Source organism: Protopterus annectens, chromosome 4.part0, assembly GCF_019279795.1.
Source record: "Protopterus annectens isolate FY-2018-M chromosome 4.part0, PAN1.0, whole genome shotgun sequence".
Lineage (NCBI taxonomy): Eukaryota > Metazoa > Chordata > Ceratodontiformes > Protopteridae > Protopterus > Protopterus annectens.
The window spans coordinates 657,857,761-657,871,495 of record NC_056733.1 but is presented as its reverse complement, the minus strand read 5'-3'; the positions used below and the strand labels follow the sequence as shown (position 1 = coordinate 657,871,495).

General features: G+C 39.9%; 1 protein-coding gene across 1 annotated transcript in view; it reads left to right on the top strand.

Annotated features, from left to right (window-relative positions):
- The window catches only part of ACAD10 (acyl-CoA dehydrogenase family member 10), a 1,588,826-nt gene that overhangs the window by 550,235 nt on the left and 1,024,856 nt on the right, over positions 1 to 13,735 (top strand). Inside the window, exon 9 of the mRNA XM_044068620.1 lies at positions 10,054 to 10,235. Coding sequence (XP_043924555.1) covers positions 10,054 to 10,235 — 182 coding nt within the window. The remainder of the gene's footprint in view (positions 1 to 10,053; positions 10,236 to 13,735) is intronic.

Sequence of the window (13,735 nt, the reverse complement as noted above, 5' to 3'; positions counted from 1 at the left end):
GCCAGTTCATTCTGTAGTTCATGTCGAAGGCAGCCTGGGATGTTGTCAGGTCCCATGGATGCTGTGTTCTTGGCTTTGTAGAGTGAGGTTTTTACCTGTGCAGCCATGATTACAGAAACTTTGCATTCTTCTGGTATAAAGATGAGCCCTTTAGCAGGTGTGGGGAGGGGGGGGGGTAAAGTTAGCACTGAACCTGTCTGCCAGGATGTTGTCAATATCAGTTGGTTGTGTATATTTAGTGTCATTGTGCTGTAACTCAGAGCAGATCTGAGTGTTGCCATTGAGATTCTTGACCTAGCTATAGATTGCTTTGTGGTTGTCTTTAGAATCAGTGGCAATTTTGTTTTCATAACTAGCTTTGGAGTATTTTATGAGGGATCTCAGCTTCTTACTGAGGCTGACCAGGGAGTTCCTCCAATCGTGGGATTTTACTCTTTTTTTGCAACAGTTTCTTTCTTCTGTTGTAGAGTTTGTTTATGTCAGAAGACCACCAGATTGGCTTCCTTTTTTTGGAGGATAGCATCTTGGTTCTGTTAGGGATAGCATGATCCATGCACTCGTGTAAGTGCTTATAAAGTGCATTTGTGTAGGATTCAGCAGTCGTACCTCTATTGTCCATCTGCATGGGTGTCATGAAGTTTGCCACTTCTGTCTTAAGAAGCGTGAAGTTGGCTTTGGAAAAATTTTTTACGGTTGTTTTCCTAATGGAGGGTGGGATGGGGATGTGGATGTCTAGGGTAATTCGCTTGTGGTCGTATCTGACCAATGAGGAGCTGACCTCTGGTGTGGAACACCAGTCACCCCTGTTGGTGATGACCAGGTCTAGGATATTGCTGCCCCTGGTGGGGGTGTGGATAAGTTGATCCAAGGCATTGAAATAGATGATTTCTAGAAAATGTTGAGCAAAAGAGCAAAACAAACTGGAATTGATGGGCAACGTTGTTCTGGTTTGCCTAGATAGAAGTCTGTGAGCAGGCGAGCCAAGTATATCGTCATGGGGTATGTTTCAGAGACTGAGTAAATTCAAAAAGATGTCGGTATTATCACGCTTTGACTTCTGTAGTAATTGCTTTACACTCTGTACTGTACGTTCAGCTAGTCCATTTGACTGTGGGTAATCTGGACTGCTAGTAACATGTACAAAGTCCCATTCTCTTGCAAATTTCTGAAACAACTGATTGGTAAATTTGGTACCATTGTCAGAAACAACTTTGTGTGGACTACCATGGACTGAGAAATGACATTTCAACTTGGTGATAACAGCTGTGGACTTTAGGTTAGGTAGTAAATCAATCTCAAACCAATTTGAATACGAGTCTGCCAAAATTAAGTAATGCTGATAGTTCCACTCAAATATATCAGTGGCTACTGTTGACCATGGTAGTTCAGGAACTTGACTTACCTGAAGTGGTTCTTTTTGCAAATGTGGTTTAATGCTATTGCATACAGAACAAGAAGAAAGTACTTTATCAATATCTTTTGCTAGAGAAAGCCAAAATAGTAGTCCTCTCGCCCTTCTTTTGGTAGATTCAGAACCTGGGTGACCACGATGCAAAATCTGGATGTATTCACGTTGTAAAGAAGCAAGAACAACAATTTTAGGACCTTTGAAAATAATGCCATCTTCCGTCAACATTCATCTCTGTAAGGAAAATAAGTTTGCACTTTAGATGGTACACTGGAATGCTTTGACGGCCATCTAACATTAATGTAGTGGTTGAGTTTTTGCAAAACTGGATCAGTCTTTGTATGATCTCTCAGCTCAAGTCTCATGGTAGAAAAATTATGCACTTCCATGACGTCAGTCAAAATTTTCTGCATTAAGCTGTTCTGTTGTATTTCTGGGTGATATGGATAAGGTATCAGCCAGATAAAGAGTTTGCCTTTCATATAGACCATTTTGAAGTTATACTTTTGCAATTTGAGCATCATTCCTTGTAATCTCGCTGGAGCTGAATGCATAGTCTTCTTTAAAATAGTGACTAGAGGTTGGTGATCAGTTTCAATCTGAATAGTTCGACCATAGATATAATCATGAAACTTTGAACATGCAAATACTATTGCGAAAAGTTGTCTCTCAGTTTGAGCATATTGCATCTTAGTTTGGGTAAGTGTTCTAGATGCATAGGCTACTGGTCTGCCCTCTTGAAGAGTAACTGTGCCAAATCCAAATTTTGAAGCATCACAGGAAAGAGTTACTGGTTTATTGACATCATAGTAACTAAATGTAGGTGAGGTAGCAATTTTCTACTTCAGGTCTTCTAATGCTTTCTGGTGCTGTTCCAACCACAACCATGTAACATTTTTGCATTAAATCACTCTCAAAAAGGTGCTGTCAACTCACTGAACTCTGGTATAAACGTGCCTAAATACTAAGAAAACGTTGTACAGTTTGAGAATTATCTGGTGCTGACATCTCAAGAATGGCTGCTTGCTTGGTCGAGTCTGGTCGCAAGCCAGTACTAGTAAATAAATTACTTACATATTTAACTTCTGGTAGCCTGAATTTGCACTTCAGAAGATTGAGCTACAAGTTCACTTCACGTGCTCTGTCTAGAACTTTTTTTAAGGTTTCTGTCATACTCTGCTTCACCATTGCCTCCAACCAATAAATCATCTACTATTATGGCACAAGGATAACCCGAAAAAATTTGCTCCATTGCACACTGAAAGACTTCACTTGCAGAATTTATTCCAAATGGCATCCTAAGGAATCTGTATCTTCCAAATGGGGTACTGAAAGTAGTCAGTAGTGAAGATTTGCAATCAAGCATCACTTGCCAAAATGAACTTTTTGCATCCAAGACAAAAAAAAAACAGTGGCATTCGATATTAGGGCTGCGACTTCCTTGACTGTACACATTGGATGATGTGGTCTCTCTAATGTTTTGTTCACATCTCTTGGGTCAATGCATATTCTGATTTCATCTGAGCCATTTTTGTGGGCTGCTACCATGGACAACACCCATTCAGTTGGTTCTGTAACCAGACAGATTACTTCTTGCTGTACCATTTTATCAAGCTGCGCTTTGACTTGATCCTGCTTAGCTATCAGAACTTTTCTTGCTGGTCTGACCACTGGACTGACTTCTGGGTCTAACTTCATTGAATACACAACTGGAAGTTTACCTGACTTTTTTTTTTTTTTTTTAATTTTATTTTATTTTTTACATTTGTTAACTGGTTTAGTCTGACTGGGCCCAGATAGCCCTTTTTCAGTGGAGACACGAGGAGAAAAGCTCCACGAAAGTAATTAAAAATGAAGAAAGACCTAGCAATTCAAATTGTAAGATACTTAGTACAAAACAGAGAGAAATATACAATACAAATGTATACAAGCCAAAAGTACAGTATTTTGAGAATGCCGTAACAGTATATTTGAGAAATTTGTTTAGCATTAAGTTGCTACAAGGAATTGTCATTGAAAACATCAGCATACTCTGAGAAAATAGCTTCAGTAAAACTGGAACCTAGGGCATGTACTACTATGTTACTTAAATTTAATAAATTGTTTTCTAGTCCTGAGGAGCTTTTCTCCCCGGGTCTCTGCTGAAAATGAGCCAAAAGCTCAGCCAGACTAACCCGGTTAACAAATGTAAAATAAAATAAATAAAAAATAAAAAGATTATGATTAACTTCTTTGGTAAAGGAAAGTAAATTCATTCTCAAACTGTCTCTGAGACCCAGCAATGACTGCACAGGTCTCCAGACTACATAGAATAATAAGCCGTAGCAGTTCCTAGCCAAACAACATGAAAGTACTACTGAGCCTTCAGTCTGAATTTCTTCGCTGCCATAAGCAACAATTCTCGCACAACTGGCCACATTGTTGTTCACCCACTCTCACCTTAGCAAAAGTGTCTGGTGACATAACATTACACTTTGAACCAGTGTCTACCTTGCGCTTGGTGGATTTACCATTGATCTGGACAGTGTAAAACACTTAATTCTTTGCCAACAAATTTACTGCATCACCCCTCTCACCAATTACTGACACAGCATCTACATAGAAAGCAGAATTGCAACTCTCTATATGATCAACTTGCTTTTTAAGTGACTCTTGTTTATAACTGTGTGAGGTTTACTTGATTTGCAAAAACTTTTGGAAATGGTTCACTTTTTTACATTTGTGGCATTTGCTGATCAAATGCTAAACATTTTTCTCTTTTAGACTCATGATTTGCACCACAATTGCGACAATTAACAATAAAGCTTCATTTGGGTTTTGCTGACTCACCCTTGTACTGTACTGAGCATGTTCTTTTCTTAGAACATGCTGGAAAACTATGGGTTTTACCTGGAGAGCCTGCAGGTACCATGTGCTTAGGCCTGCTTCTACTAGCCACGTGTTGCATGCTGTCTACATTTGCTCTGGAGCCTGCTGAAACCATGCTGTTATCACTTGCAAGCATACTTTTGTGCCTTTCTGTAACTTCATGGATTTGAGAAATCTCAATGGCTTTGCTCAGTGTTAAATCACTGTTACGAAGCAAAATCTTTCTCATTGCAGCACTATTAATACCACACAAAGCCTGTCCTTTATTAACTCGTCTTTTAAGTCACCAAACCTGCATGTTTTAGTTCTGTTTCTCAGGTCAGTAATATAAGCTGCAAATGTTTCCCCTTTCTTTTGATCTCTTGAATAAAACAAATGCCTTTCTACTGTAACATTTGTCTGGGGGTTGCACATTTCCTTTAATTTATGTTTTAAATACTCTGGGTCTTCTCTTGATTCAACCTGTACAACAATATGACAGTTTTCACCTACTCCTTCATATACTGCTGGTGCATACACAAATGAACGCTTTCTTTCAATGGCCTCTGACCCAACTAGGTTTAGCAAAATGAATGCACTGGTGTATACATCTTTGTCAGAATAAGCTGTTTGTATAAAAATACCATACTGTTGCTCAAATATTCTCCAGTTCTCTGCAATATTCTGATCAAATATAAGTGGTCCTGATTTACAAAATGTCTCTGCCATATTAACACATACCAATGAAGGCTTTTGCAAGTATGCACGAGCGCACACACATTACGTATGCCAATACTTTTAACTATGCCCAATAGCACAACAAGCCTCTAAATAACTGAACTTTCTGAAGTAAGTCTCTCAGGCACAAGAATACATTTGAAATCGCTGTACTGTAAGAAATCACCCCTTATCAGTGTGAGAAACATTTCAAAATAGCACTGTGCGAATAAACTGGGCAGAAGAAGGTCGGATTAAAACATTTCGAAGTAATTGCACTTTGCAAATAAACAGTACACAGCACACTGAAACTTTCCCATAATGGCTGTACTTTCCTAAATAACTCTTTACTGTGCAAGAAACACTCTATAATGGCAGCACTCTGCGAATAACGCACCCAGCACAAGAAACTTTTTGAAATGGCTGTATTTTGACTGCACTCTGCACACAAACTCTTCAGAATAAATGCACAGTAATAAACACACACTTTAAACAGTTTTACACACTTTGAGATACTTTGAATAACTCTACTTATGCCCTTGGTAGCTTCAGTCAATGCAAAATAGTAGTTTATACCAAAATACAGTATTTTGCTAAAAACACGCAGTCACCTTGCTTCATTTATGCTTAATATGTTCATTTTGCCCTTTATTATATTTGTTTTGCTCATTTAATTTTTTTTCCTTGCCCCTTATACTTTTCTTGTGCTCATTTTACTCTAAACATGCCCGTTTTACTTTAAATATGCTCATTTTGCAATTCTGAGGTGATTCCAAACCCCTTGTTGTCTTTTCTGATAATTGTTTTATCGGCTATCTTAATTTTAAACATTTTGTTTTATTAATACACTTTTCATGCCTCTCGCTTGTTTAATAATGTGGTTTGTGCCCTTGCAATGAGCCATTTTATCTTTTTTATAAAATAAATTGTTTGTGCAAGTTTTCATTACCTTTGATTCATTTCTGGCCCGTTTTTGTGCTCTTTTCTCTTAGTTTACATTCACTGTTAACTCTGCACCTCGTGGCTCTGAAAAGCAGTCTTTGGAATCCTGGTTCTGACACCATGTCTTTCGTCCTGTCAGAATGAAACAGACAAGCATTTGTGGGTTCTGTTCAAGCAACTTTATTATGTACAAACACATCAAGATTGAGGCTTAATAACCTTAACTTAGATACTAACTTATAAACTAACTATCACACTCGTACATGATCACTGTCTGGCTGTACTCTCAAAATGGCACTGAACCCAGCATGTGCTTGCTATTTGTATGCACGTGCTGACCTTGAAACGCTTCTTAAAGATACAACACACACACACACACACACTATTCTACAGGAGGTGTACAAGACATTTTAAAAATCTGTTTCCTGGAGCAATGTAATACAAAATCCCTGCTTAATCATACTTGTTGGATGTGATTTTACAATGATGTTAATCCCCCCATACCATCTTACAGTTCTGAAAAGTTGTTTAATTTGCAGCTTTTATTTTTTTTACTTTACTTTCAAAATTCAGCTCCAGTTTGTAAAACTGTTATTTGCAAGTTGTAAATGTTAAACGTGTTCATAGGTTGGTACTAGGCTATTGGCCCTAGGGCCCATGCATGATGACTGACATGATCCCCAGGGTGAATTTCCTATCTCCCATCTAATTATCAAGGTTCCTTTTGAAGAGGGCCAATGAGGCGCTCTGCTTGACATGTATGGGCAGTCTATTCCAGAGTACGGGGAGTCTCTGGGTGAGGAACCTATCCCTCCAGCATGTTTTGTTCATTGTGATGACAAGGTTTAGATCCCTGGAGCGTGTGGCTCTCCTGGATTGGGATTTCCCTGTTGTAAATGGATTATATGCCATTTGTTGTTGTAGTAATGTTCTTGCATTTCTGTATGTGCTGTTTTTTTTTTTTGTCTTGTTCTCATCTTGATATAATTGTGTCATTGCCTGCCTGGTCCAGGTCATGAATGAAAAGGGTTCATGCACCAGCCCACCTCTGCATGGTTAATAAGTGTAACAAATAGATATAGGAAATCTTCATTGGTTGCAAACAGTGTTCATTATTTAGGAGAGATTGTGTGCATGTAAATACACTAAAGATTATTTCTTTAGTTTCATTCTAGTAGTTGTCTTCTGTACTTTCATTTAAGACTGACTTAATTTATGCTTTTTGTAGTTTTCTGTATTTCATGTCATTCATCTTCTCACTAGAACTGTTAGTATATTTTTTTCTATACAGGAGTCGGTATGATTACTGCGGTGGTGGTGCTGCGGTACTGTTGTCGCCTCATAGTTAGACGTTGCCTGTTCGATTCTCAGTTAGAGCGTCTTCTGTGTGGCAACATGCGCGAATGGGCGTTCCTTCGTTGAAGGTTGTGCGTTAGGCCCGGCAAGCCAGCACGTAAAACTCTACTGCCAATCATTAGCGGACCGGAGTTCCGCTGTGGCAACCCCTAACCGGGAAAAGCCGAAAGACACAAACAAACAGGAGTCAGTCTTTCATGTTTGCCAACCTGTTTAGACATAAGTCACTACCTGGTACCTTTACCTTATGACAATGATGTTTACTTTCTCATTTTGAACAACCTACTTCTTCCCATATTAAGCTATTTCCTTCAGAAGCTGTTTATCAGGAAAGTAATTTTTACTGCATTTTCTGTGCTGCAGACCTTCATTTATAGCACAGACATGTGCAGTATGTCTTGAGGTTAGTATGCATGTTGGAAGGAATCCTACATTTGTAGCAAAGGTAGTATGAAGCTTTATTCAAAGTAGATTTTTAACTATCATTTTTAATTTTCATTTATGAAAAATGGAGAATGAAAGCTCATACATATATGTGAATTATGTAGGCTGATACATTGTTCTGGTTGTGTTACTGTGTTGAGCAATATATCAAGTGTATGTATCCTTGACTCAAGCAAAAGAAGGTTGCCTTGTTTCTGAGAAGTGGATTTCACAAAGTGGCTATCTAAATGAACATGATCCATTAAGATGTGTAAAGAGTAGAATAGCATACATTACTGCATACTGGGGATGTCTGTGGTATGTAGTTCGTATTCATATGAACACTTAAGTTCTACGTATGAAGTTGTACTTAGTTCAGAAAGATATGAACCGCATACCAGTGGCCCATCGGTCTCAGATATATAGTTCTATAGGGAGTGGAATCCAGCAGTACTTAGTGAAAATTAGTTTTGCAGTGTCAAGCAACTACCTTTTTATAAATCCTGCAGGCTGTTGGTGGAATTCCCTAGAAATCCATTTAGGAAAATTCACTCCGTGGAAGGCTGTTGCTGCTGAAAGTTGTTGGTCTGCAGTAGTTGTAGCCTAAACTACAGAGTGGGAGCCATTGTGTGTGTGAATTAAGCTATATACATTTGCTAGAGTAACCTGCAAGCTGTGGAATATCTTTAGTGCAGTTTTGATCATGAATTGTAATAATGCTAGTTCTGCATCCTGAAATTAATTTCGTGCGAGTCTCATGACCACAGCTGACCGAGTCTTTGAATCCCCCTGTGTACATTTTTTGCTTTCTTCTGCATTGACCATCAGGTGTTCCAGGCTTATTTCCATTGGTCTTTTTTGCCTTGGGTGGATACAATTTTTCTATTTTTTGTTTGCTTCCACAATGCATTATTTTGCATATAATCTAAGATATTTGGACCATTCCTTCATTCACAGTAAGTTTCTTTCTCTCCTTGTTTCTCTTTCTTGTGCGTTGACCCTATTGATTAAGTCAGTGTTACGAAAGTTCTCCTTCCACACCATCTGCATTGTCACTTACAACATCAACAGTTATCAGTTTCAGTAGTAACCCCTCTAGCTTTGCTGTCAGATAGTGCAAGCCTTCCTTCTTATCATCCTAAGAGTTTGTCAAGTTGTTGTCTTGATTCAGAATGTTGGTAGTATATATATGCAGATTTGGATGTTCAGGTCTCTGAAGGCATTCTATTTTGTCTTAAGAGTGGATGTAGGGCCTAGGAACTGACTGGAGAATGGACAGTGGTCATGTATCTTGACACTCAAAGGGGAAGATGTGCAGTCATGCATGATGGAGTACTGCTGACAGGCATCAGCTGCTATAATATTGAAAGCTGCAAAAAGTAGTCCCATAAGGAATAACAAAGGACCTTTTTTTCTTTTATTTACTGCTGTAATTTTGTAAAAATCTTGCAAAACTGTGCCTAGCTTACAGTAAAACAGCATTAGCGGTCATGTGAGTAAAAGTAGTAGCTGCTTGATAGTTTTAAATACAGTTTTACATATTTTATTTCTTAAGTTCCTTCAGGACTTTGTCCATTAACTCATCTTCTTTTTCCCAGTTGGACCATTCATTCCAGGGTAACAGGGACCAGGTATTCCCAGGCTAGGTGAGTGCTCTGTAGCACATTTGTTCCCATTCTTGAAGCCCTGTCAGCCTTCTATTCCTTGGAAAAAGTTAGGCACTAAAGAGTGGGCCAGCATGCTGGTTCTGGTGGGGGCAGCCAACCTTATCGTATTGGGAACATCCTCCTCCTTGTCATCCCCTGCAGCCCACAATTGCTACCTCCCAAGGGGAAGTCTGCCTTTGCACACTAGATTCTTTTCAGCTAATAGTGAGAGTATATTACAGTAGCATAGGGTCAGTCATTTCAGAACTCCACATGGTAAACTCCCACTGCTTCTGCTTGGTATCACCTATATAATGAGCAGTAGCGTCCTCACTGCGTCCCAAGAAACACAAGCTGGCATTGTTCATTCACATCAGTCCAGCCCAGCCAGCTACTACTGGAACGTAAGCCTCTAGCTGAACTTGAGTTTGCCTGCACCATTGTCAGGGCTTTCTTTCTGTAAGTCATGGAGCTGACAACAGTGTTTCATATTCTTAAAGTACTTCTATAAGCTTTATGCATGTCATTAATATTATTAGCCGTTGCTAACATGAGGAACAGGGATGATATCATCTTAAGTAAGTATACTTTTTTGTTTATATTTACTGAGATTAGTCATTTTATTGATATTGTATTTAAAACAGCAGTAACAAATGTCGTAATTTAAATTTTCACAGATATTCATCTATGATATTATTTTTACATCTCAATTAGCATTATTGGGACTCCGTTTTACATTATGAAATACTGTACTGGTAAAATCTACAAAGAGCCTGCTTTACCAGGGCTGGATGCAAGTCAACGGAGAGACATTTATGCCGCTATGAACCAAGTTTTGTGTCAAATTCATAAAGTTGACATCAAATCTGCAGGTCTGGAGGACTTCGGCAAGTATGGTATGATTTCTTTATGTGCTACTATATGTCTCACTGTGGTTAAAGAAGTAATGTGTGGAAATAGTAACAGTACCTCTCTTTTTATAGATAGAAGTGAATCACTAATAGCTATGTTAGAGTTTGCTGGCCCGTGATAAAAATAGCAGAATTCTACTTTGACATGCCACTTATATACTATAGTTAGATAGTCCAGGAGTGGTTTATAACATACCATTAACCCTTTTATGTCATTTTCATTTACCTTAGTAGTAGAAATAGTATAATACATGGTATTTCTAACTGCTTGAACTTCAGAAAACTATGTTCAATCTTTTTTTTATATTCTCTGAATAGACGCAGTGCTGTGCAGCGGTAGCATTGTCGCCTCACAGCAAGAGGTTCTCCGGTTCGATTCTCGGCTAGGGTGCCTTCTGTGTGGAGTCTGCATGTCCTCCCTGCGTTCGTGTGTGTTTCCTCTGGGTGCACCGGTTTCCTCCCATGTTACAAAGACATGCATCTGGAGCATTTCTCCCCGGGCCTCTCAGTCACTGAAAATTGGCTCATTCCAAGTCGGACTTTCCCGGTTAATGAATGTAAAATCAATAAAAATAAATCTGTTAAAGGATAGATCCTTAAAAAACTTTGTGCCACTAGCGTGGGCAGTCTAATAACCTGTCTTGTGATGACATTTCTCTTTACAAATAACACATGACTGTTCTTTGCATTGATATGGGCATTCCTAAACCTATACATCTTCCTTCATACATTTGTTTATCAACTATGGCAACACGCATAATAAAACATTTACAAGTTCAGCCTTAACATTAACAGTTAATTTGTGGTTCTGCCTTTGTAGTTGCTCTGCTTCATGCCATTGAAAATATGCAATGCTCCTTTCATGGAGCCTTCCTCTGTTGTCTAACAGCAGTAGACAAGGCATTATGTCATAGGTTCATAGGTAGGCACTAGGCTATCGGCCCAAGGGCCTATGTAGGTCTAGCCAGCAAGGTTCCCAGGCTTTCGCCACCCAAGAAAGTTATTTTCCTGTGCCCCTGTCGAGCAGAGCCACAGATGTGATCCCCGGGGTGAATTTCCTATTTCCCATCCACTCATCAAGTTTTTTCTTGAAGAGTGCTAATGAGGAACTCTGCTTGACATAGATAGGTAGCTTGTTCCAGAGTATGGGAAGTCTCTGGGATAGGAATCTATCCCTCCAACATGTTCTGCTTATTGTGGTGACAAGGTTTAGGTCCCTAGAGCGTGCATCTTGGAGGAATTGGGAATTCTTAAGGTGTAGCATGTCCAACAGCTCTGGGTTTGACATAGCTTTGTATGTTAGACAGAGATCACCTCAGAGTAGGCAATATGCTACGGAGTATAGCTGGAGTTTTTTTGAGATGGTCAGTGTAGGGCATCTGTTTGAGTCCCGTAATTCTCTTTGTGAGTTACTTCTGAGGCCTTTCCAGCTGTTGCAGATGTCTTGTGAGGTACATTCCAAAAGGGGTGTTGTACTCAATAATGGGTCTATTGAGAGCCGAGTAGAGAGGGACAATGACCTCTTTTTTCCCTAAATGAGAACCCTTTTGTGATGAAGTGTGCCACATAGAAGGATTTTCTGACTACTATGGCGATGTGATTTTCAAAGAAGAGACTACTGTCCACTCGACTCCCAAGGTCTCTTGTCACACCTTTGCCATTAAGTGGACTGCCTCCTATGTGGTAGCTCATGGGTACAGTGTTTTTTCTGAAGTGGATGACCATGCACATTTTGGCATTGAGCTTGAGGCCATGGCTCTGACACCAGGCATCTGTCTCAGTGAGGCCCTTCTGTAGGATGTCCACTTCGTTTGGGGACTCAACTATGGCACCTAATTTTCAGTCATCTGCGAACTTTGTCAGCCAGAGGCCTTCTGTGTTAGCCCATATTTCAGCAAAGTAGCTACCAAACAGGAGAGGACCCTGGACTGAACCCTGTGACACTCCACTTGTCACTGGCTTGAAGTCAGATTTGAAGTCTGCAACTTTTACAGTGTGGGTTCTGTTAGTGAGTCAGATGGTGACCCATCTTGTGACTTAAAGATTTTTACCCAGTTTAGTGAGTGTATCTATAATTCCAGAATGGGGGATGGTGTCAAAAGCCTTGGCAAGATCAAGATAAGCTGTGTGAACTGCTTCACCCTCGTCTACGGCTTTGGTGACTGTTTCAAAGAAGTCGATCAGGTTCAGGATGCATGCTCTGCCCATCACAAATCCGAATTTGGTGGGGTCCAGAGTCTGGAGGTTACCAATGTCTTTGTTTATGAGTTCCATGATACGTTCCATGGCCTTGCAGACAAGCCTCATCAGGCTAATAGGGTGATAGTTCCCGGAGTCCGTGGTGGCTCTCTCTTTGTGAAGTGATATAACTACTGCTGTGCGCCATTCAGTGGGTACAAAGCCTGATGTGAGGCTATGATTAAACATGGTGCTTAGCTGGGGATCCGGTTCATTCTGAAATTCATGTAGAATGCAGCCTGGGATGTTGTCCGGTCCCATGGATGCTGTGTTTTTGGCTCTGCATTTTTCTGTTATAGCTAGGGGCCCTTTAGGGGGTGAGGGGGGGTAAAGTTTGCACTGAACCTATCAGCCATGATGTTGGCAATATCAGTTGGTTCTGTGATTTTTGTAACTCAGATTCTTGACATAACTATAGAATGCTTTGCAGTTGTCTTTGGAATCAGTGGCAATCTTATTTTCGTGGGTAGCTTTGGAGGATTTTATGAGGGATCTTAGCTTCTTACTGAGGCTGACCAGGGAGCTCTTCCACTCATGGGATTTTGCTCTCTTCTGCAACAGTTTCTTCCTTCTGTTGTAGAGTTTGTTTTTTTTTTGAGGATAGTGTCTTGGTTCTGTTGGGGATAGCACGATCCATGCACTCATGTAAGTGCTTATAGAGTGCATTTGTGTAGGATTCAGCAGTCATAACTAAATTGTCCATCTGCATGGGTGTCGTGAAGTTTGCCACTTCTGTCTTAAGAAGCATGAAGTTGGCTTTGGAGAAATTTTTTACAGTGGTTTCCCTTGATGGGGTTGGGGGCGGAATGTGGATATCTATGGTGATTGGCTTATGGTCAGATCTGACCAATGAGAGGTTGACTTTGGTATTCACTTGGGGTGTGGATAAGTTGATCCAGGGCGTTGGAATTTATGAATTCTAGAAAGCGTTGAGCAAAGGAGTTGGCACATGAGTAGTTTTCCCAGTTAATGGTGGGGTAGTTGAAATCTCCCATTATTAGAATGTGTGGTTGAACCCTAATATTTTCCAGTATATCAAGAAAAGAGGAGTAGGAATCCTGGGGCATGGTAGGGGATCTGTAACAAGCTACAATTTGGATTGCAGTTTTGCCCAGAGTTAGTTGCACTTGGATAATTTCAGATGCATTATGTTGGGCAACTAGCCTGGAGGTGTGGCTATCCTTGATGAATATGGACACACCTCCTCCTTTGGTGTTCCGGTCCAGGTTAGATGGCCGAAAGGTATG